The sequence below is a fragment of the Mirounga angustirostris genome, unplaced genomic scaffold, assembly GCF_029215605.1.
Source record: "Mirounga angustirostris isolate CCGP_5_RB_7025 unplaced genomic scaffold, mMirAng1.0.hap1 SCAF_11, whole genome shotgun sequence".
Lineage (NCBI taxonomy): Eukaryota > Metazoa > Chordata > Mammalia > Carnivora > Phocidae > Mirounga > Mirounga angustirostris.
The window spans coordinates 36525961-36551928 of NW_026991719.1; the positions used below are offsets into that span (position 1 = coordinate 36525961).

Below are 25968 nucleotides of genomic sequence, written 5' to 3' on the forward strand. Positions count from 1 at the left end.
AGGCTACTTCTGTAGGATTTTCAGTTTCTGCATATCCACACTCATCAGGAATAGAATCAAAAGGTGAACTTGAAAAATATTTGAAAGACAAGGATAATAGGTTGTTTGACATAAAAAGTTTACATAAAATGGCAAGTATCTGAAGCCAACAGGGGAAATATCAAATAAATTAGGAGACATCCAAATCAGACGATACACAGCCATGAGAATTTATAATGAATTCTACCTAGGACAGGAGTAAGTACTTCTAAGTGAAAAGCTATCAAACTATAAATGGTATTAAAAAAAATACACTGAAAAACATAAGGTGGGGGGCAGGACTTCCAATGGCAGAATGAGGAACTCAGCCATGAACAATCCTAGATAAAACAGTGCCTGTGGCTTTCTAACTTCGGGCTGCTTCCATTCCCCCCCCCCCATTACAATTCCATGGCACTGTAGCTCCCGGGACTCGGCCATTAAAGGGAGCTGACCTGATTTGGAGCTCCAAGGGAAAGCCCCACGCCTGCAGCTTTGTTGAAAACAATAGGGATCATTAGCAAACAAACATCACAGCTGCCTAAGCCTGCAGTACTGGTTGGGGCAAATAGGACTTCAGCCAGACGTGCAAAAGGGAGATCTGGGGAATGAGACAGCCAGAAGGGGCTTCAAGCTAGGACAGATTCTTGGTGTGCTGGAAGGCTGGATGCATGTGAGGAACTGTGGATAAGGAATAAGCAAGGATCAAGGAAAGAGGAGAGCTTCCCAACTTACCTACTAGAGAGAGTTCGCTGATTTGAAGTTTCTTCACAAGCAGAAAGTAAAAGCCAAGGCAGACTTGTAAACTGCCTGAACTTTGAATGTGTGGGTTGGGGCACACATTCAAAGTTCATTCATTTAATAAGCCTACTACATGGCAGACATTATGCAAGTGCTGGAGATGTAAAAACCCTAGTTCCTGCCCTTGAGAAGCTCATATTCTAAGGGTAGAACCAGATGTCGAAGTAATAATTAGAAATCCAAGGGGGGAAAAAAAAAAGGTTTCGAGGGAGGGAGGGGCTTTTGATTAAACACAGCTGATTGAATGTAAGCATTTATCTACCTCCCTCTAGAGACCATGAGTGGAATTAGAGAAGATATGAACTTAAAAGATCAAGAAAGTCAGCGAGAACCTGACAGCAAAGGAGGGACAACCACAAAATTAGAAACAAAAAGCACTTGGAAAAGAGGTAAGTAGCTTGGTTGTAGCTTTCTTTCTGCCAAGCACCGGCACTAGGGGAATCTAAACTGAAGCCAAGTGAGCTAGTTCATTCCTGAGGGCCCTGGAAAAAGCAGAAGGTAAAAGCCCAAGAACTGCAGTTTCCAGGGACACTTAAAGGAAATAGAATTTTTTTTTAAAGGCAGGGGAGGGGGGTGCAGCTTGGGACACCTGGCTGGCTCAGTGGGTGGAGCATGTGACTCGATTTCAGGGTTGTGAGTTCAAGCCCCATGTTGGGTATGGTGTCTACTTTTTAAAAAATGGACCAAAAAAAAAGGGGGGGGGTGGCTGAAAATTCCTTTAAAAGAACAATAAGACTCTCGGTTTTCTCATCAGCCAGAGCAGCAGGGCAGGCAACTGCTTCCACCCCAAACACTCCCCCCGCAACCACACACACACACACACACACACACACACAGAATACTGAAGTTACTCTCAGGAAAGACTGAACCAAAGCGTTCCTGAGCTTGGGAGCTCCAATCATAACTGGGAACAGAAATGGGATGCCTTACTGAAAACCGGAAGAAGTAAGTTTTCATGGCCGATGGTGACAGAGCGAGCTCTTTCAGGCTGGGCTTCTGAATACTAGAGGTAAGCATATTACCACCAACTTCCCTCCCATAAGAGATTCAAGGAGTCCTATATAGAAAAACTGGCTGTAGAAAACAGAACAGAGAGTTCCCCATAAATGCCCAGGTTTTCCCCCCAGTCACACCAGAGCCAAACCCAGGAGTCAACAAGCCCCTCTCAAGAACACGGTTTCCAATCAACTGTTCCTTAACAGAAACAACCTGCTAAAGACGCTTGAGGAATACCTCTAATATGAAAGGTACCAAGACTGAGAAAAGGAAAAAGAAATGGGGAAAACAGACAATATAGGGGAAAGAAAATGCCAAAGTAATGATCTTTCTCTTTGAAGACATTAGATTTAGCACCCAAGAAACAAAAAAGTCAATCAGAGGGGGAAAAACAGCTCTTAGAAATGAATTACAGAATTGGAAAATAAGTTGAAGGGAACCTCCAGAAAGTAAAACAAGAGAACATATGGAAAAATATGAGAGAGAATGTAAAACTGGAGGGTCAAAAATCCAAGAAATAAGAGTTCCGAAGAAAAAACAAATAGAAGGGAAAGCATTATCAAAATATCTAATTTTCCACAACTGAAGAAAATGAATCTTCAAGTTGATAGGCCCGCAAAGTGCCCGATAAAGTGAACAGAAGAGCATCCATACCAAAGTATATATCATGATATTTGAGAACCCCAGGGATAAAGTCTAAAAAGCAGGTAGAGGGTAAAATGAAAAAGAAAAAAAAAAAATCACATACGATAAAGAGGTTTAGAGAGAACAATGTAGCAGTGCCTTCAAAGCTGAGAGCAAATTATTTCCAGGCTGGAATTCTATCTTAATAGCTATATAAATTATGTCTACATGAACTCTCTATCAAGTCAAAGGGCATAGTAATGACATTTCCATACACGGTGTGTTCATAGTTTCCTACTGCTGTTGTAAAAAATTACTACAAACTTAGTGGCTTAAAGGAACAGATTTTTTTTCTCTTACAGTTCTGGAGGTTGGTAGTCTAAAATCAAGGTGTCGGCTGCATTCTTTCTGGAGGCATCGGGGAGAATCTGATTCCTTGCCCTTTCTGGCTTCTAGAGGCCGCTGTATTCCTTGGCTCATGGCCCCTTTCTCCATCTTCAAAGCGCATCACCCCGATTAGTTCTGTTGTCATGTCTCCTTCTATTGACTCTGAGCCTCCTGCTTTCCTCTTACAAGGACCCTTTTATTGACATGGGGCACACCTCCTGCCTCCCTCTTATTAAGACCCTTATTTCCATGGGGCTCACCTGGATAATCTCCCCACCTCAAAATGCTTACCTTGATGACATTTGCAAAGACCTTTTTACCATGTAAGGCAATATATTCACAGGTTCTGGGAATTAGGATGTAGGCTCTTATTTAGCATGTTATACACAGTCTCAAAAGTTACTTCCCGGGGCACCTGGGTGGCTCAGTCGTTAAGAGTCTGCCTTCGGCTCAGGTCATGATCCCAGGATCCTGGGATCGAGCCCCACATCGGTCTCCTTGCTCAGCAGGGAGCCTGCTTCTCCCTCTCCCCCTCCCCCTGCTTGTGTTCCTGCTCTCGCTATCTCTCTCTCTGTCAAATAAATAAAATCTTAAAAAAAAAAAAGTTACTTCCCATTCAATCTTTCTCCAGAAGCTACTGGAGGATATGCTCTACCAAAACGAGACAATAAACTGAGGTTAGCATAAGGTTAGAACAAAATGACCTCAGAATCCAGGCAAAGCCATAAAAGGAGCTCCGGATTTCAATCAGGTATCTTTTTTTTTTTAGCATCAGGAGTTTTGTAGATAGAAAAATATGAAAACATGGCAGTCTTTTATCGAGTTCAAAGAGCCTAAGCAGAATGCTATAGTAAGAGGCACTTGACAAGTACTGTAGCAGTGAGGATGCAGAGGGCAGACCTTTGGGAGTGGAAAGGAGGTAATGTACATAAATTGAATTCAAGGGCCTGGACAAGAAGACCACTTCCTTCCTCGTTACAGTCACCAACACAGCAGCTACAAATAGGGCTCAGTGTCTTACGGTGTCACAAACACGAATCCATCCTGCAACTTCACCCAGGTGAGACAGCAGCCCCCAACACTGCGTGACCTAATTGTTTCCTTGTGGATAAATATCTTTTAGCTTTGGGACTATTTAGAACTTAACTACAGAGACGGAAACAGAAAAAGGCTGCTGAGCCTGGAAGGGTAGGGAAGCTTCACAAAGGCAGGTCTGTCTGAGCAGGGCGTTGAGGTGAGTGGAGCACAGGTATACCCTGGTGCTGGGTGAGGGCAGGAGGACAGCAGAGGGCTGGCTAACAGACCCGCTTCTGCTAAGGCATTTAAGGTACTGTGAATAGCTCTCCGTTGGGCTGGCAACAAAGTGGGGGTGGAGGATGGGTGGCAAGAACAAACCAAATTCCGTAAGGAGAGGGCAACAATATAGCACAGAAGTAAAGTACCTTAGAAGTGACCCAACCTAGGGAAGAAACTTGGCTGCGCCCTCACTAGTTGTGCAAATCTCTTCAACTCAGTAAAGCCTCCATTAATTCATTTGTAAAATGTGAGAACAACAGTGCCTACTTCCTGGGTTTGTTTTGAGAATTAAATGAAAATACTTTGGGGGCTGCCCAGTGGAACAGTCAGAAAGCCAGCAAAGAGTAAAATTACCCAAAAGTAACATTTCTCCAAAGCATAATCACATAATCTGTCTTCCATTCCATTCTCTGTGATTTTCAGGCTGTGCTTTTTCCTCCCTACCCCTCACTCCCCTGAGCCTTTCTTTTGGTCCCAGACTGAGAAACTCAGTTCCTCTAGATCATCACCGCCTAATAGAACTTTCTGTAATGATGGAAATGTTCTAAGTCTGCACCATCCACTTTGTAGCCACCAGCAACATGAAGCTACTGAGCACTTGAAATGTGGCTGGTGCAACGAAGGAATGGAAGCTTTAAAAAGAACACGTTCACTGAGATGTCATTCACGTACCATTAAGTTCATGCTTTTAAAGTATACAATTCAGTGTTTTTAGTAATATTCACGAACAGGTGTCTCAGTCAGTAAGCACTATCTAATTCCAGAACTTTTAAATAATCTCAGAAAGAAAACCCATACCCTTAGCAATTATGCCCCCCTTCCCCCTCCCCCAGCCCCTGGCAACCACTGATCTATCTAGCTTCTGTCTCAAGAGATTTGCCTATTCTGGACATTTCATATAAATGTGGTCTTTTGTGTCTGGCTTCTTTCACTTAGCATGACGTTTTTGAGGTTCATCCTTGTGGAAGCGGGTACCAGTACCTCATTTCTTTTCTGGCCGAGTAATATTCCACTGCACACAACTACCCCATTTTGTTTATCCGTTTATCAGAAAATGGGCATTTCAATTGTTTCCACATTTTGGCTACTGTGAATAATGCTGCTCTGAACACCGATGTACAAGTTTTTGTGTGAACATATGTTTTCAGTTCTCCTGGGTATATATCTAGGAGGAGAATTGCTGGGTTGTATGGAAACTCTAGCTTTTTTTTTTTTTTTTAAAGATTTTATTTATTTATTTGAGAGAGAGAGAATGAGAGACAGAGAGCACGAGAGGGAAGAGGGCAGAGGGAGAAGCAGACGCCCTGCCGAGCAGGGAGCCCGATGCAGGACTCGATCCCGGGACTCCAGGATCATGACCTGAGCCGAAGGCAGTCGCTTAACCAACTGAGCCACCCAGGCACCCTGGAAACTCTAACTTTTTGAGGAACTGCAAGAGTGTTTTACACAGTGCTTGCACCACATTACATTCCCACCAGCAATGCAAAGAGAGATCCAATTTCCCCACATCCTTGCTAGCATTTGTTATTACCCGTCTTTTCAATTATAGCCATCCTAGTGTGTGTGAAGTGGTATCTCACTGGGGTTTTGATTTCTACTTCCCTAACAACTAATGATGTTGACAACCTTTTCATGTGTTTATTGGCCATTTATAAATCTTTGGGAAAATAGTCAATGGATTTTAAATTTTATTTAATTTTAATTAACTTTAAATAGCCACATCTGGCTAGTGGCTACAGTATTAGGCAGATGATGGGATTTGATTTAGCAGCTGGTCGCTTAACTTTGTTCAAGGTCAGGTGGGGCTGGCTAGGTGACTGAAGGTCAATCCCAGCTTCATGACAGCCCCAGATGGAACCAGGGAAAGGGAGGGAGAGGGGAAAGGGGAAAGGGAAACTGGTGCAACACTTGGAAGGAGGAGGCACTTGGCACAGAGCCTGGCACTTAGGAAGCTCTCAAAACTCACTGTTGATGACGGAAGCAACTGGTGTTTATGAGCACTTCAAAGGGCTAGGAACTGTGCTTTATACCCACTGTCTCACTTAATCCTTATAATAACCCCATCAGGTAGATTCTACTGTCTCCATTTTACAAACGAGGAAGCAGTTTTGGACAGATCAGGTAAGCCTTAGAAACTTTTCTCCATCCAGTTTAATTATGGCAATGATCTTCTAGATCTCAACCAGGGAAGCTAAGTGTTATTCAGGATTCCACCCTTATGCTCAGCATCTATGTACAATTCTGTATCTACTAGCCTATCTCCGAGGGACAGTCTGAGAATTAGATGGTTTTTGAAGCAGCAAAATATTAGCACTAAATGAAAATATGAATTCCTGACTGTGCATTCTGGGCCAAATTTTATCTTTTCCAATGTGTTCAGCTACTTTCTCCTCTTTGAATTGGTTCAACAACTATGTAACACTGACTATGTTACTATGGACAGCCAGGTGCTGTCCTAGGTGTAGAGATACAGCAATGACTATGACAGCCATGCACCCTGACTTAATGAAGCTTAAAATATATATTAAATATATGGTTTTAAAAATACACAAGCTCCAGTAAGTTTATGTCACATGGAGGCCTTGTTGCAGTGTCTACTTCATAATGAACCTTATCCCAGCGGCGTAAGTACCCTTAAATGACACTCTCTGCCTACTAAGAAATTCTGAGTCTGAACATTATAACCTTTAAAATGGCTCAAAATCCATGCATTTGGCAGAACTCATCTATAAGAGTTGCTTCTAGGGAAGTAGCACCCAGCTCTCAAGCATGGCCAGCTGCCAAGGAACAAAGGGATTAAAGCTTACCTCCAGCTCCACAGGGCTGTCCCAGACTCCTGTGCGCACAAGGGGAGGCCAACACAGCACGAATCACCAGAGCATTTCTCTTGCCTAGAGCATGGCGTGATTTCCCAAGCTTTCATCACCACCCACCTCTGACCCCTGTTTTCAGGTAGATAAAACAGAAATGATGAGGTTGTTCAGATGATTCGTGTGGGTGGCTATTGTGCTGACTGGGACAATAAGGCTGCAGAACACTCCTCTCTTTTAAAAAGTTCACATTTTATTCTTTGGTATAAATAACAATTTAATTTTTGAAACACTGCATGTCCACACTGTATTGTACAAAACAGTAAAGCTCAAATTCTCCTGTAGGTGGGTTGCTTTTGGCAATAGACCTAAATAACCACACTGAGGACTGGCCTTTGCCTGACCCTCTCTCATTGTACCTCGCCTCTGGGATGAGTAAGCAGGGCAAAAGGTATGAATTAAGTTGATTGGGAAAGCCTAAATGAAAGGTCTCACTCAATCATTTCCAGTTTCAAGCTCACTATCTCCTGTGTCTTATCCGATCAAAGTATTCAACCCGAATATACTAGTAGAAAGAAATCATGGACCAAACAAACTCACCAGTGATACAGCTCAGGATCATTTGGCCAAGTCATGTTCCTTAACTTAAAACAACCATGGAATCACAGATGCAAAAGCAATACTTTTGCGTGCTTTTGCTACTGGAGCTAATGGAGACGGTGAGAAGGCTTTTCAAAAGCTATTACACTTCCTTCAGTGGAGTGAGTAGAGTGAAAGATTCCAAGTGCATCAATAAGAACAAAATTAAAATTCAATTCTTGTATTTTATATGACGCTGGCCACCAATCACCTTAAAGGCAGAGAGCAAGAACAAAAGATGATGATATTCCAACTAAGGATAGAAATAGCCATCCTCAGTTATGGGAAGGCTAATGGAAATTTGTCTGGTAAACATTCTAGGATTACCCACAATATTCAGTATTTATGTGCTCACAAACATCCTTGTGAAGTACAAGTGACTATAGCACTCCAGGGCAAGGATAAGACATTTCCACATAGGATGGCACTATTTTCATGGCTCAGAGTACACCAAATGGCTCCCATGAATTCCTAAACTCAGCAGCCGTAAGGTGGGCTTTCTCTTGATGAAGTAAAAAGGCAGTAAGACCTGGGCGAAATGAAGACTATAAAAGATAATTGTTAGGCTATACCAGAGTGCAAGAAGAACCAAGAACATGCCAGTACAGAATCAGTGAGGAAATGTCACAGAAATGTTAAACAGGCTACCGGCGTTAACAAACATAGAAGGAAAGGACACAGTTGTGTATTTTCATTCACAGGTCTCTAGTCACTGAGTTATAGTTTGATATCAGATAGAAGAATGGGTTTATATAAATAAGAGGGTCAGGGTGTAAAGGCAACAAAAAATTAGGTGTTACCCTATTGATTTCAGATATCTGCAGTTCAGTATAAGGGGCAAGAAAACAGTACCAAGGCTTCAACTCAAGCAAGGATCAGCAAACTTTTTGTGTGAAAGGCCAGAAAGTAAATATTTTCGGCTTTGCAGGCCATGTGGTCTCTGCTGCAACTACTCACCTCTGCCCTTACATGTCGTGTGAAAACAGCTACAGACAATATTTAAATGAGTGGGCATGGCTGTATTCCCAAAAAACTTTATTTATAAAAACAGACAGTGGGCCAATTTGGCCAATGGGCCAAAGTTTACTAAACCCTGATCTAGAGTTCCAAATCAGTGGTTCTCTAACATTAATGTACCTCAGGATCCCTTGGAGGGCTGTTAAAAGAGAGATTGCTGGGCTCCACCCAGTTGCTTCTGATCTGTAAGGCTGGGTTGGGGCCTGAGAATCCCCATTTCTAACAAGTTCCCAGGTGATACTGCCGCGCCTGCTCAGAATGAGGTCCACACTTTGAGAGCCCCTGCTCTAGACCTTACTACTAAACAAGAAGTTCAATATTTTACGTAACTGCCACAGTTCGCATCTGACTGGCCACAGAAATTTGTTACTTGTAGTTAAGTTCCAAATTTCAAAGCTCAAATACAATTAAATAATTCAAAGAGAAGCAAGGGGAAACATACTAGCCAGGACTTCTTTTTCTTCAGTGTAAACATTGTCCCACCAGTAAAATACACATAGTTTATCCTCAAATCTCTTTATTCAACATTTTCACGTAGCATGTTCTAAGTCCTATAAAGAGCTGAGAAGTGTTAAGCTCTAGAAATCAAACAAAATACAACCAGTATTAAAGACAAAGGTAAATGATTCTTGCAAAATCAAAAAGAAAATTCAACGCAGCCCATTTCTAAGAAGTGCTTCATCTCAATAAAATCAAAATAATAATGTATGTAAGATAGCTTAAGACTTTTGAAGAATTGTGTCATTTTATCGTAAGAATCTAATGAGATATATAATACAGCCTTTACTATCCTTCTTTTACAAGACGAAGAAACTGAGGAAAACAAACTAAGTGGTGATCTATCACGATTACTTAAAAAAAATCCTTAAAATACTATTTTTCCTGGTAAGTTTTAAGTTCATTTATCAAATCCAACTGTTACAATGTCTTTTCAGGACTATGTCTATGAATGTGTCTTCATGGGGAAAGACATCATTCTAATAACATCTTCAAGTCCATATTCACATTCATGGGCCTAATTCTGAAGCCACTCCTGCAAGTCTAACCAAGAAGCCTGAACTTTAATCAGATGGCAATTTAAAGCACACTCGACCTGTAGTGTAAGTGGGTCATAGATTATGGAAGTATGATGATCCCTTCCAGCAGTACAACAGAAACACTCAGCAATGGGAGAAATACTATTAATGAAGATAATCCAAAAAGTAGAGCAGCAAGCCTAGAATCTCCCTCTCCAGATACCCATGCTCTTTCTGCAATGTTGATAATGAAAATGTATTCATTTGAATAGGTATTTACACAGGTCAGTTTCACATCCATTATAAGAGGTAAATGTTTGAAAAAAAGGAGGGAAAGAAAGAAGCAAAACCCACAATGCATATGGTCAGTAGAGGTTTTTTCCATTCCTATTAGCATGCTTTTAAAAGTATTATATAAGTTGATTATAATGTGAGATAATTACATTCTCACTCTAACCTGTGATCTGAATACTCCAGTAACATTTTTTTTTTAATTTATATGAAACATAATTAAAGAAAGCCCTCAGTGAAAACACCTTGTTTGTTTTACAAGTATCTAATTATTTTACAAGTGACTAAATTAAAGAAAAAGATATTTATTAAAAAGGTCATTTCAAATTCAATGCCATTTATTACTGCTGGGACAAACACTCAGTTAAGATGATATTAAACCTAAGAAGACTAGTAAATATTCTATATAAATAAAAGTAGACCATTCTGTTTTTGAGATAATGGCTCAGATGGAAGTCAACAAAAACTTCAAACCTAAATAATGCAATATTAATCATACTGTTCATGGATTACAACAGGAAAGGTTGCCTTCTACTGTCCTCTGAAGCCAACCTAGAGAAGTATTTTCATCAAAGTAAGTGGTCTAAATAGATTCCAACATGATCATTCTTCCGCCTGACAATGTAATGTGGCCCTAGTGGATGAAGTACTGCTCTGTAAATGTAGGGAATTTAGAGTCAGTGCCCAACTGTGTCAGAGACTGCCAACTTTAGGATCTTCTTACCTCATTTTGCTCACTGTTAAAATGTGGACACTGTTGCCATAATAAAATTTGGGTAAGTTACATAAAAGAACATTATAATATTCACAAATCCTGCATATGGCTATTTCCTAAATATATATTCTTGGATTTTCATTGTCTCGTTTCTGAAATTTCACATTATGAACAATTAATTCATCTGTCAAATGCCCAAATGAGAAGACAAAAGCTGTGATACAAAATGCCCTCTTTTAACATAGTCTTTGGAGCTTTTCACAATGCTGCAAAATTATAATCTAGAACAGTCTTGCAAACAAATTACAAAAAGCTCTAAGTTTAACACTATCTTTCCTACGTACATAACAGGCAGTGACAGGGTTTTTTTAAGCCACAAAGCACTCTAAGTAGTGTAGGTCTACGACCACAAAATATATTGAGTAAAATGGATTTCAAACACAAAATAGAACCTGAAGAAGTTTTGTTTACATCACACACACATACACACACACACACACACGAACACTAATCCCAAACAGGGACTCTATCAGGGGCTCTTTGAGAAGTCCGAAAATATACAGAGATGGCACTTCACAACTCTCCAATTAGGGATGGAGATAAATCTCCAGCTAAAGCTAGTGATTTTCCCCCAACTTTATTAAAGCTAGTATTTTAAATAATCTTTCATATCTGAAAATTTCTAGTACATTCTCAACTCGATTTTCATCCACTCTCTAGGCAATAAGCAAGCATGAAGGAAATATATATATATATATTTTTAGGAACTCCACATTTATATTGCTTCTGGTGAGACAATCTTAAGAGAATTTTGATGGGTTTCTTCCCTTTAACCTAGGATTGAAAAAAGAATCCAAAAGCAGTAAAAAAAAATAATAATAAAAATACATTTAAAACCCACAAAAACTAAACGTATAGCATTTCCCCATGTAACGGTGAAAACAGTTCAGTGAACCAGCCTCAGTGTCTTTACGTTTTTCAGAAACAACCTACTCATTATGGGGCTACTCAGACCACTTGAAGAATACCCCAACCTTGATGGTAAACAATAGGAACTGGACAGTAAGCTCCAGTTTCATTTTTTTTTTAATTTTCTAATTTTTTAATTTTTAATTTTTTTTAAAGATTTTATTTATTTATTGGAGAGAGAGAATGAGAAAGAGAGAGCACGAGAGGGGGGAGGGTCAGAGGGAGAAACAGACTCCCCGCTGAGCAGGGAGCCCAATGCGGGACTTGATCCCGGGACTCCAGGATCATGACCTGAGCCGAAGGCAGTCGCTTAACCAACTGAGCCACCCAGGCGCCCTCCAGTTTCATTTTTAATCTACAACAGGAACAGCAAATTACAGCCTGAGAGCTAAATCTAACCACCTATTTTTGTAGATAAAGTTTTATTGGAACACAGCCACATTCATTTGTTTTCATATGGCTGTCTTCACGCTACAATGGTAGAGTTGAGTAGCTGTGACAGATGCTGTATGGCTCACAAAGCCTAAAATATTTACTATCTGGTAGTTTACAGATAGTTTGCCAACCCTTGGTATACAAAATCTAAAACTGATGAAAATCAGTATAAACAGGTCCATGAGATAAAAAGTTAACTAAGAACTCATACAATTTACTTTTATTTATATTACAGTGTATTGAACAGACTCTACAGGCAAACTCTGATACTACTTACCTGATTAAAAAGCATTCTAACCCTCATACACTGTTGGTGGGAATGTAAAATGGCATGACAGCTTTGGGAAATAGTCTGGCAGTTCCTCAAAATGTTAAACACAGAGTTACCATTTGACCCAGCAATTCTACTCCTACGTATATACCCAAGAGAAATAAGAATATATGTCCACACAAAAACTTGTAGGTCAATGTCCATAGCAGGATTATTTATGATAACCAAAGGATGAAAACCACCCAAACGGCCCATGAACTGATGAATGGATCAGCAAAATGTGGTCTATCCACACAACGTAATATTACTGGGCTTTAAAGATGAAGTACCAATACATCTACAACTTGGATAAACTTTGAAAACATTATGCTCAAAGAAGCAGTCATATATGGTATGATTCCATTTATATGCAATGTCCAGAACAGACACATCTGTAGAGATAGAAGGTAGATCGGTTGTTACTTAGGGTTAGGGAAAGATGGGGTTGAGAGCTAACATATACAGGGTTTCTTTTTGGGGTGATGAAAATGTTTGGAAATTTCTTGTGGTGATGGTTGCACAACTCTGTGAATATACTAAATCCCACTGAATTGTACACTTTACATTGGTGAATTTTATGGTATGTGAATCACATCTCAATAAAGTTGTTACCAAAAAAATGCATTCTATTAACCTGCTGAAACATCTAAAATCAGAATGTTAGAGTCTTATATTTAGGACTAGCCCTGAAAAGACAACCTCTGTTCATACTAAATGACAAGCAGTAAAACAGTACTGAAGAGCAGGCGTCTAGATGGGTCATATATAACCAGGTATGAATCCCCATGCTGCCTCTTATTATTATTGACACTTTGCCCAGGGCAAGTTACTGATCATCTTGCTCAGCTTCCTCATTGGTTAAAGGGGAGAGGGTGATTGCCTCAAAGGGAAGGCTGGTGGCCAAGGTTAAATTAGAAAAATATAAACAATTTAACACTGTGTCCAGCATATGATGAACACTCAAGCTATAGAATTTGAGAACAAAAAGAAGAGAAAAAAATTCCTAACGTTATCCCTAAAAACTTTAATTTTATGCTTATTGTTTGAATTTCTTATATATGTAATCTGTGTCACTAAACTAAAATAGGAGCTGTGAACCCAAAATTGCTCTAAAAAATAAGGTTCGTTATTTTAAAAAATAGGATAAATATTTTTTAAGCTTCATTAAGATTTAATTTTCCCGACCTGTATTCCTCTACTCTGTTTTCTAAATGAGGAAACAAGCATAAAAAGATGACATGAGTTACCCAAGAAGACGACTAACAAATCATTCAGGCCTGACCTCCTCTGTAAAGATTTCCCCAACTTCCTTTTACGACTAGGAAGGAGGTCACAGTCTCTGGATTGCTCATTTAACACTCCTTCAACAACTGAGTACTTACTGTGTGTCAGTTACCAAGTTACGCGGAGGATACTAGGTAAACAAGTCAGATGCAACCCTGGCTTTAACAGGACTGAATGTCTAGTTATATTAGATTTAAACAATTTGTTAACTTCTCCCATTGACAGAGAGCTCCTTGAGGCCAGAGAACTCAAGTATTTGGTGAATAACGGGGCGCCTGGCTGGCTCAGTCAGTGGAGCACTCGACACTTGATCTCAGGGTCGTGAGTTTGAGCCCAACGATGGGGGTAGAGTTCACTTAAAAATACATTAAAAAGGGCGCCTGGGTGGCTCAGTCGGTTAAGCGACTGCCTTCGGCTCGGGTCATGATCCTGGAGTCCCGGGATCGAGTTCCGCATCGGGCTCCCTGCTCGGCAGGGAGTCTGCTTCTCCCTCTGACCCTCCCCCCTCTCATGCTCTCTCTCTCTCTCTCACTCTCCCAAATAAATGAATAAATAAAATCTTTAAAAAAAAAATACATTAAAAATATTTAAAAAAATGATAATGGCAATTAAAATAACAACAACTACCTTTAGTCATTTTACACAGATCATGTTATTTAATCCTCACAACAATCCTGCAAGGCATATACTATCATCCTCATTTTACAGATAAAGAAACTGAGACTCAGAGAGGTTAACTAACTTGGCCAGGGCCACACAGCTAGAAATGAACGCATAAATGAACAAATGAAGAAACTGTTAGCACCACTAACAATTTTATCCACATGATAGGAAAGAATGTTCATTTCACCATATTATTTATGTAATAGAGCCTGTGTTTAGCACTGAGAAAGTGCACATTTGGAAATTGTTGAAACTTATCTACATAGCTGCCAAAAGTAATTTGAGTATCTCAGAGACATTCTAGAAATAAAAAATACTTATGCTGCACTTTACAATCACTAATCCATGCAAATAGCTTGTGAAGTGGCTATCATTCTTTCTATAAATAAGAAGAAAATGGCCACACTGTGCCCAAAGGCTACCAGATCACATCTTAGGGGGCTGCCTCACAAACTACAAAACAATGTCGATCCATGTTTGGGGTAAAGTACATACCAAGGGTAAGCAGAAAGGCTGAAAATCTATGACGTTTCCTAAAAACACAAATTAGATTCCATAAAATAGCAGTGGTATAATGGTAATCTGCCCATCTTAGCAGGCCTAGAGAACTCGTAATTGCATTAATAACATCAAGAGTATTTTAATAAAACATTAGAACCTGCGTATAGCTAGGCAGTTATATTTCCATCTTAGATTTAAATATATCAAGATACTCTAAACTCGGGGTTACAATTAAAAGCCTGAAATACAGACTCGACATAGCAGAGTTTGGATATTATTAAACTACACTGAGAGAGAGAGAGAACACAGTCACCATTCCAAACTGTAAATGATTCAAATATTCAAAACAATGGTAACAAAGCAAAACAAAGTGTATTAAAAGAAATAAGAAAGACTTGGCGCCTGGGTGGCTCAGTCGTTAAGTGTCTGCCTTCAGCTCAGGTCATGATCCCAGGGTTCTGGGGTCGAGCCCTGCATCGGGCTCCCTGCTCTGCGGGAAGCCTGCTTTTCCCTCTCCCACTCCCCCAGCTTGTGTTCCCTCTCTCGCTGTGTCTCTCTCTGTCAAATAAATAAACAAAATCTTTAAAAAAAAAAAAAAAGAAATAAGAAAGACTGGAAAAAATAATGTGCAACAGTTCAGTGATAGAACACGGATGCTAAAATGAAATAATGTGCACTTACATACCAAAAAATTGGCTTAAGTACAATAAAGTAATCATTTCTTATTGTGAATGGGTGTGCACAACTACAAAAAGCCAATGAACAAAGTTAGTTGGAGAGCAGGGGGGTAGAGGGACATTAACTACACTCATCCAAAGGGGACCCAAAACCTTGAGACAAGGAAGGATGTAGTTCCCTGTGGGGAAGGGATTTAAGAAAATAAGAATGGTTTGACTAATATCAAGAACTTAAAGTAAACGTAAATGTAAAATTTACCATGTCATTTCATTAAAGGCTCCCATTTAATTTAAAGTTATGCACCACGCTGAGGAATGAAAAACACCTAATCTTAGGAAAACCAAATGGTTTTACCTAAAAGCCAGCCATCAGAATCTACAAAACACAATTATAATGAAAAAGAAACCAGCTCCTTTTTTTTCACCCTAAATATGCTGTTGAGATGGATTCACAGAGAAATACTGCATTGCCAACATGCACAGAACCTTGCTTTTCAGTCACACCATGAATTGATATTTAACATTATATTCATTTTGATAGATGTTTTAAATTGCCTCTCTGCTATAAACAAGCCCTTTTTTTTTTGATCGTCCATCACAGTGTGTTGGCATTTTACATTATTGATCCTCCCCACGTTAAAACTTCTGTGACATCCAGCTATCCTGACTTTTCTAGCTCAGTGCATTACACAGCAAACCACAGCTCTCCAGCTTGGTCACCTGTCAAAAACTCATTCACTCAGTTTTACTTCCCAAACCTTCACTGTCATTCCAGACCTCTCACCCGAACTCCAGTTCAGCATTTCCAGTGATGTCTACTTACAAATGGCTTGCACTCAACTCAAAGCTACAATAACCAATCCATACCATGGAATACTGGGCAGTGGTTTAAGAGGAGACAGAGTTCGACAGAGACATAGATGCATATGGAAAGGTCATCAGAGACACTGTTTTTCAATGAAAAATTAATATTTCAGCATAGTGTACAAATATGATCCCATTCTGTTTTTTAAACAAAGACCTTCCAGAAATATGCACAAGACCTGGACAATGGTTACCTCTGGAGAATGGGGTCATGGATGGTGGGAGAATGGAGAGAGAGACGCATTTACCTCTGTACGGTCTAAATCTTAAAATTAATTTTATAATTTATTTTGTAAAGACTAGTCAATTTATAAAGAGAAAGTAATAGAAAATTATTAAATCTCAACATTGCAAATAGATATTAACTTCCTTTAAGCCAAACTAGCTTCAGACACGAAATCTTCCTGGTGTGGACGAAGGGAGACTCTCCCTATACTGACTCGGCTCTATGACTAGTCATACCAGAATACCATAATGGCCATGAGGATAATTACATTGCACTCAGTTCAAAGAGGGGATACCAAGACAATGGGTGGCCCCAGGAGAGAAAGAAGAGAGCAGGTCCTGTCGCACCTTGAACCCTGTTGCATGAACTCAGAGCCAAATCTGGTGGTTTTAGAATCTGCACTGCCAGTTGCAACTAAAAAATAAAACCCAAAATGCGAGAGCTGCACACCCCATCAGCTCGTTGGCTGGGGTCAGGGGCCTGCTCTGCAGCAGTAACTCAGTCACTTGCCTATTTAGGTGTGCAGTGCTGGCCGACAGCCTAGACGCTTACAACTCAGCAGCTGCAGTTCAGCACACGGTTTTCAGAGTCAGTGAGAACAACTGCAGGATTTTTAGCACAGGATATAGGAATAACCACCCCGTGGAAACCACCCCACCCCACTCTCAACAGACACCTATCTCTGACACCTCATTACTTCTGGTTTGGCAAGTTAGGAGTCATTAATCAACGATTCTGTTTGTTGGGGCAGGGGGGTGGAAAGGAAAAACCTGGAGAGTAAAAGGCGTAGAGAAAGTTCCAAAACAAATTGTATTTTGGATGGATGGGCAAGATTCTCTATTTCCATTGCTAAAGAATGCAGAGACTTATCAGTTTGGCGACAAACGCGGATATCTCATTAATGAGAAAGACAAAAAGAAAAATGAAATGGGTGAAACAATGAATAGTCGTATGGAACCTCTAATGAAGGGGTGAAAAATAGAACTAGAGTGTCGAACAATTAAAATTTGCTGTAAATAAGCTCTGAAAATGAAGGCATGGGCCTCACTTTAAAGAAACCCGATGTAGCATTTTTAACAACTGGAATGGGCAGCAGAATGCGGCATGAAATGAATGGACTTTGGAACCAGTTGCAATTCCATGTGATCTTGGGCAAGTTACCCCTCTCTGAATTGCAGTGTTTTCTGAAAAACAGGTATAATCAGAGGAGATAATATATGTAAAGTGCCTCACATTAGAAGGCATAAATGTCAATTCCCCTTATGAAGTAAGCATTAAGTGATAAAAAGATTTTTGTTTTTACCTTTAAACAATCTTATGTCAAAGTTCTTTTAAACAGTGCTTTTGGCAAATTTAAAATGTGAAAACATTTACAAAAATGCAGTAATTCAAGAACAATCTCAAAAAGGAAGGCATACTTGCTTCTTTAATTTGTTGAGTGGAGCTACAGCTGGGGACGGTAAAAGAATTTTCAATTTAAAGGAAATATCCAGGAACACAATTTAAGGCGCATGAGAGGTAGTTTGTCAGGTGAAGTGTTGCAGATTCAAGGGGGAAAACGGAGGGGGGCGAAGTGCACATGTCAAGGACATAGAAGCAGGTCACAGTCGTAGCACGCAAGGGAGTCACAGGAAGTCTTTATAAAGACAACGGCCCAACGACACTTCAGAAACTCCAAGTGCTAAGGCAATCTGTAGAGAGCAGGTATGAGGAAGACTCCGAGAAACCCGTGCACATGCAGAAAAGCTCAGTTCCCTCCAAATCGTCCCAGAAGCCAAACACCATCATCAGGAATCAACACTGCTTACCTACTCCCCAAAAGGCCCGCCACGTGCAGGCATCCACACCGTGTTTAACAGGTTTTTCTTCTGTGGAACTGCAGCTAATCCCCCTTGGCTTGAATCTTTCTGAGCCACCAACAGGCTAGTGGGTGACTGTGTTTCTTCTACCTTGCTACACAACTGTCACTCTGATCAAGCACTTCTTTCATGAAACATCTACACATTTCTGGTAAATTCCTGGTTCCTTCGGGCTCATACTTTTCCAGACACTAAAAACTAATTTACCTACAATGTCTAGATACAATTTCCAAGAAAGATGTTCCAACGTATTGTAATGTTCCCCTCTGTGGTACTGGAAATCCAAATCAGTGGGCCAACCAATATATGTGCAAGCCATGGTGATTAGTAAAAAGAGTAAAGCTGAATTTTTTGTCATGTTAAATTACATATTTTACAAATGATTAAACCAGTGTTTACATAAAGGCTGCATTTAACTCAATTCTCTGGTAAACGGTGTTACCGGAATTGCAAGTGTGGACTTGAAGTATATAAGCAACATAACCACACTCTTTTAATAGAGTATATGTGCAAACACAATCCATACTGAACTGATAAATCTCTTAATATTAAATTAAGTCGTTGTAGTGGACAGCCATCATCAACTGTTAATTGAAGCAATCCTCGTTCCATGTTGTTCCAAACATCAGTCACTGTGTTAGCATCAGACGAGCGTCATAAATCAATGTGAATCTTAAAAGACCCAAGAAATCAAAGCCACACACAGGCTGAAACAAAATTCTGAACACCAGGGCTCAGAGACACAGCATAGAGGAGATAAAATCCCCGTTTTGGTCTCTTGGCTTCAATACCTCCCAAAAAGCATTTGTTCTACTTTTCAAAACCTGTAAGCCTCTGAAAAGCCAGTCCCAAAATACTACATACATCACCCAAGTTTTAAACCAATGAGTCAATCGTAGCTGCATATTAGAATCACTTAGAGAGCTTTCAAAAAATACCAGTGTCCAGGACCCACTCCCAGAGATTCTGATTTTATTGCTCTGACACAGGGCCTTGGCATTGATCTTTTTTAAAAGCTCCCCTGGTGATTCTAATATGCAGCCAGGTAGAGAGCCACTGCTTCAAACTAATACAGCCTTTTGGGACAATAATTGCTCTGAGGTTGATAAACATGCTTTTTGCCTTTTAATGAGATTTTATTAAAACTACTCAATTCATTCCATAGCTAATGAGCAACCGTTACATCGCAGGCCCTGTGTTAAGTAATGGAGAAAGATATATATGTTCCCTGCCCTCAAGAAGCTCCCTATTCGCTAGGTAGAGAGACTCGTGAATAAGAAACTGTAATTAAATATGGTAAGTGCTCTCAAGGTACAAGCAAATTCAGCATGCCTCACAAACTTGCATGTCATCCTTGAGCAGGGGTCATGCTGCATCATTCCAAATTTAGTGTATGTCCTACCAAAGCAGGAAAGTCAGAAGTTACAGGTTACTAAGAATCCTAAATACCAGGGCAAATATGCAGCCCATACAAGGTGAAAACGGTGTGCCTTTTGCTATTTTCTTTCACAGAAACTCCTGTACCATGAAGGTAGGCATTTCTAAGCTTTAATTTGGATGAATCATCTTTAAAATTGCCTTCATGTAATATTACTGATTGTACACTTACCTCTAAAGCAAAAGATACAGTAAATGATCACGGCATAAAAATGAGCCAATTTCCTGCATTTGCATAAAATCTTTCTTTCCCACTAATTGCTACATTTGAGAGGATGAGAAGTTTTGGGACTAGGATAAGGTCCCATCATTGGCGATTTGTTTCAGTCACTTGAAAGATGTGACACAGGAAAATGTTATGGAAACAATGGGCATTCAAAGGAGCTTTTGTAAGATTTTCAAAAATAAGAAACATGGGGAAAGAGTTTAATTTTTTTTTTTAAAGAAATGGCATCCTCCCAATATTCCTAATGAATCAGGCTCATGATTCCCTCGCAGACACTGGATGAGTGAGTGAGTCCATAAGCAGTGAGGTAGGGGAGTGAGTGGGTGGTCAATTGATCTTGAAAATTGAAATCCGTTTTAAAGTACCTCAGTGGAAATTTAAGCCTATTAACACCTAAGGGTCAAAAACAATTTGTGATACTAATTTGGTATACAAGAAAATCACAATTCTAGAGAACTTGGATAGAAATCAACAAAAAGGTTTCCAGTACAAGTGAACATCTTCAAGGCCTTTCTGTTTAAAGCTACAGTTGAACAAATGCTAAGTTAAAATGTATGCTGTCAAGGTCCCTGCAAGAAAATCTCAAGTGAATTTCAATTTCCAGATCAAGATATGCTGAGACAATTTACCGGAGAAACCTTCAACCTTTACACAGGGTGAGGAACACTATCATTGCATTCTTTACCACGAAGGCTACCTTGAATTCATTATTTCATGAAATGACACATTATAAATGGCACTGACCAAGTCAGACTTTGTAGGGTATGAATGAGATTTCAAGTTCACAATAGTTAAGGAAGCCATAGGGTACCCATCACCTTAGAATCAGCTTGCTCTCCCTCCTTATGCAGCTCTGAAGCAATAGAAAAGATGAATTTAGTTCTTACCAGAGGTGTTTCCTGAAAACATTCAATCAATTACAAGCCAGCAGAACACTGTGCTAATGTGATGCTGACCACTTCGTTTTGATATCCAAAGAGATCATATCACTCTTTCAGACCTTAAGGAATCAGAACTGGTTACTAACATTGACCCAATGATGGCTATATTCCGTCATCACAATATAAGTAACACTTTAATTTCACATTTTCCAATTATGACTTTGCTGGCTCATTTAAAGCAAATATAACTAAGACACAACAAGTATAATTCACCCACACACACGATCATTTGGGAGCTTTTGGGAAACCCTAATTTACCTTCACCGGGTGCTAAGAATGAAGAAACCAACCAAGGAGATTTTTTTAAAAACACGTTTGTTTCTACAGAACAGTGCTATCCACATATGGTTGTGGAGCACTTGAAATGTGGCTAGTCCAACTGAGAAACTGAATTTCCAATTTTATTTAATTTTAATTAATCAAAATTTAAATTTAGAAAGAGATATCGATTAGGTTATTAGAAAACTTTTAGATACGTTTGGGAAAACTTGGGTGTGTGAATCTACTTTTGCAAATGCAAAGGTTATGAAACCCAAATACAGATCAAGTATTTCCGGTGAAAATTTAGCTTAGTGTCAGAATTGAGATGTGTTGTTAGTGTAAAATACACACTGGATTTCAAAGACTGAGTACAAAAAGAAAGGATGTAAAATACCTCAATAATTTCTGCACTGATTATGTGTTGAAATGCTAATAGTTTGGATCTAGTGTGTTAAATAAAATATTTTATTAAAATTGATTGCACCTATTTGCTTCTAATTTTTTTAATGTGGCCATTGCAAAATTTGCATATATAAAATTTGTGTATAGAAAAATTACACATATGTCTTGCATTATATATCTTTGGACAGCGCTGCTCTAGAGCACTTCCATAAGCACTTTACAGGGCACATTTGGATATCCTTCCTCTCCTAGACAGGCTGGTCATGTAACAATAGGGGCAAGGAGTAACATGTCCTTGTATCCATTGGGTCTGAGCAAAGTGTGTAGCAAGCTCTACTCATAATTTCACCAAGTGAGGCAACACGGTAATACCTCAGCACAGAAGGAAAAATACAAGTTATCAGCACTTAAACAAATTGAAATCCAGTACTGCAGACAACTTAAAAGGGATACAGCCAACTGCTCTAAGGTCTTGGTTTCATTTCCCAACTGCGGACCTTAAAATAGACAATAAAGCACCGCTTTCAAAAAGAGGTAAAATATTTCAATGGTAGCTACCTAGCGATCCTTAATAAAGAAGCAAAAATTGCTCTTAAATCTTATCTCCTCAACTTCTAAAGGCACAGAATACACGCCTAACTAGGAAATCAACTTCCGATCGCCAGCCTTTTCCCTCACAAGCAAATTAGCAGGATTGTGCACTTGGAATACTGTTTGACAAGAATGAAAAGGAAACTATTCAAAATAGATTTAAGGAATGGACAATTAGATGAGGAACTGCAGATTTAATTCTCAATCAGCACTGTGATTAATCTGATTCCCTGCTTTTCCCTAGTGTAATTTTACAACACAGATGAAAGGATGAGCATTTGGACTGTCAGTTCTATATTCTAGACCAGCCCGGTGACTCAAAGCAGACGGCTCTACCACACGAACCACCACCATCCCAACAACAGTCGAGGGAAGCCTCGAACACTGATTGAACAGTCATTGCATAACGAGGCATTAAAAATTCGGATACCCCCAACTCTTTCCACGCTGGTCTACACCAGGTGAGGAATTTGCTGAAACTGAACGCACCCCGTCTGAAAATGACCCCCTCCAATCCGTGCATGGGGTGAACACAAAGGCATCTATCTAATATCCTGCACAATAGACACACACCCCACAATTAAAAACCCTGGACGTTCTCTCTCTACCGCTCCATGCAAGCAAAGGAAAATGCAAGCTGCTCTTTTCGTTAATGGTCTGTGGTACACGCAAGGTAACAATAACCCCAACTGTTCCCAGGAAGCAACTATAAAATCGGGTCTGCCACGTCCCTGTGCAACCGTCAGATAAAATGCAGACAGCGGATTTCGGCCGGCCCCACGCCTCGTGGGGTGGCCGACCTCGGCTCGGTGGCTTCCACGGATCGCTGAGAACCCCCCCGGACCCCCGCCCCGCAGGAGGTCCAGGTACACGTCTATAAATACGCCCGGGTGAGGAGGACGAGGGAGGCGGAGGGGAAGGGAGGGCAGGGGGCAGGCCCAGAGCGGGTGCCGGTGCGGGAGGAGTCGGGCATCACTGAAATGCATTTTTCCACACTCCCGCTCCCTCGCGTGGGGACTCACTTGCCGATCACCTCGCAGAGCTCGTACACATCCTCGAACAGCACGTCGTCGTCGGCCATGGTCCGGAGGGGACAGCGGCCGCAGCGTGGAGGGCTCCGAAAACGGGGGTGGGGGCGCCAAAGAGCTCAGTGCCCGGCCCCTGGCTCGCCTCCTCCCCTCAGGACCCGCGAGCCCTCGGTGCTGAGGACGCCCGAGTGGGGCTGCGAGGCCCGGAGACTGCGGCGCTTTCCTCTGCGGGCGACGGCCCCGGCGCGGGCGGCGGGGCCGGGGCGCGGGAGCGAGGGCGGCCCGGGCCCGGCGCCGCCCGCCCGCCCGCTGCTCCTCGCGCTGCTCGGGCCGCGCTGCCCGGCGTGCGGATCCTCGGGGACGGCGCGGCGCCGCGCTCTCCTCTCGTCAGCCCGCGCGGGCCGCGAGGCCGCGACCGCTCCCTCTGCCGAGTCTGGCTCCGGCGCGGCGCGGGGCAGCTCAGGCTACAAGGGGGGCCGTGGCAGGACCATGGAGGGAGGATCACCGCGGAGGGAGGTGGCGGCGGCAGATCGGCGCTGGGGACCAGGAGGCGGCGGCAGAGACGCTCCCTCCTCCTTCTCCTCCTCCCGCCGCCGCCGCCGCCCGCCTGAGAGTGGGAGGGGGCTTCGCGGGACTGGCTGTCTGTGCGGGCGGGAGTCGCGGCCACCGCCTTCAGCTCCTCCTCCTCCGCCCCAACCGCCGACGAGCTCGCGAGCCCCGCGCACCCGCCTCGCGCACACACGCCCTCCTCCCTCTACGGCCGCGCGGCTTCCAGAACCACAGGCCCCGCCCACTCCAGCCCGTCGGGAGGCGGTGGCCGAGGGACAGGGAACCTGGCTGAGCGGCGCATGCGCGCGCCGCGGGCCACGTCACGGCGAACGGGCGGGCGTCGGGGATCTAGAAGGGGTGGGGGGTTTCGGCCAGAGGGGCGCGTGGGCCGCAGCTGTTTAGGTGGGAGCCGGTCGGGTCGTCCCCTCCGCGACCGAGCGGCGGAAGGGGCCCTGGGACAAAAGGTCCACGACCGAACGCACGTTCTTGGCTCTCCGCAGCGAGAGGCTCTAACCCCCGTCGCTCCCCTCTCCTTTTGTAACCGCAGGAAACCTTGCCCAGTTTTTGCTGGGGAAAGAGGCTGGGGAAGGGTCCTAATGAATGGGAAAAGCAAGAAGAGAGGTGGAGACGCTGACATCCCAGACCATGCTAGGTGGCGGATGCTTTTAGTGCCACTGCTGCATTCCTTATTTCAAATGAGGTTTGGGGAAGGGGGGTCGTCCACCTACAAGAAGAACCAGACAAAAACTGTCCAGGAAGGTGTGCAACAATAAGTGACAATTCATAGCGACAGCTTCTCCCTCATTCTGCCCCAAACTCCACAAATATCTATCCAGCGCTTGCCCTCAGTAGAGACAGCCTAGAGAGAGGTCAGGAAGGCAGGGACAGACACTTTAATCCCCTTTGTATGTCGCCTCCCCCCACCGCCAAGCTTTCAGTACCTACCCTGCTCCCTGTACTCCTTATAAATGTTAGACATGTCAGGATAAAAATGCAACTAGAGGGAGTGGATGCACAGGGCAGCCAGCGAGTGAGGTTCTGGGTGTTGCCGCTGTGCTAGGTTGTATTCAATATGAAGATTTCTGTTCAACTGAGCATGTGCAGAATGAGCCAACGCCATCAGACAGGTATATGCCTCAGTTAAGAACCAATAAAAAAAGTCTTTGTTCCTCTGCACAGCAGAAGTGCCCAATTAGTTCATAAGTCAGCTTCTAGAAATTATCTGGTAAAATTCTCAGTGCAGTAATAAAAAAGAAAAAGAAAGAGATAGTATTTACCAAAATGTGGCGGGGGGTGGGGGAGTGGAGACTCAGCCTATTTTCTCTTCAGAAACGTTTTGTGCAAACCCTTGACCACTCCCTCAAGAGACTGAGAGATTTGCCAGTGTTAAGGATTTGAATACTAAACATTTTTTTGCAATGCAATTCAGAGGGAAAATGTAATTGTATGAGAAGGTCTTCCTCATTTCCCCAACAGCTTGTGCATTCTCTAGACAGGGAGATTTCAAGCCTGAGAAACATTGCCTCCATTAAGAGTCCAGCAGTTCCAAGTCACTGTCACCCTAAGTTGGCATGTCCACCTGGTGCACAGTGACCCTCACAAGTCACCTTGTCAGCTTCACTTCCTCTCCCCAGCCCAAGTCTGAGTTATGCCAAGACTTATCAACTTCATTTTGGGGCTTGTTATCTTCCACAGAGGTAGAAAAGGACAATTATAAAATTGTGGAGTTGAATAAAAAAAGACAATTATAGAGATAGGATTGCACCCCGCTCATGGAATCACAGCCAGTTTTGATCTGGAAAGAGCCTTAGACATCAGCCACTCCAACTCAGTCATTTACAGATATGGGAGATGTGGTGCTTGCCCTCTCATGAGCCATTCCACCCCTCCACCGTAGGGTAGCGGCTCTGGGTTTGACTGGGATTGCAACCACCTCACCTGGAGAGGAGAGTCCTGATTTATTAAACTAATAAATGCAACCTTCTTGCCACAATGATGGGCCTAACTTAATCAGCTCCTGGCATTCCATGGTCGCTGGTCTTGAGTGGTTCAAGGTCTTCCAATTAGCACAAAGCTCAAGACTTCCCTCCCACCCATGATCTCTCTTTCTCCCCATCCCAGCCCCCAACCACCAC

The 25968-nt window shown here is 41.9% G+C and overlaps 1 protein-coding gene and 1 pseudogene across 8 annotated transcripts in view; both read right to left on the reverse strand.

Annotated features, from left to right (window-relative positions):
• The window catches only part of CASK (calcium/calmodulin dependent serine protein kinase), a 344800-nt gene extending 320824 nt beyond the window's left edge, over positions 1–23976 (reverse strand). For 3 of the 8 annotated variants that reach the window (XM_064573944.1, XM_064573939.1, XM_064573941.1), the window contains exon 1: positions 23279–23974. In XM_064573944.1, coding sequence (XP_064430014.1) covers positions 23279–23337 — 59 coding nt within the window. In that variant the 5' untranslated portion in view covers positions 23338–23974. Of the gene's footprint in view, positions 1–23278 lie in introns of all 8 variants that reach the window. The other 5 variants (XM_064573940.1, XM_064573938.1, XM_064573945.1 and 2 more) reach the window with 3 other exon arrangements.
• LOC123851604 (U6 spliceosomal RNA) lies at positions 19716–19811 on the reverse strand (annotated as a pseudogene).
• Positions 23977–25968: the final 1992 nt, after the last annotated feature.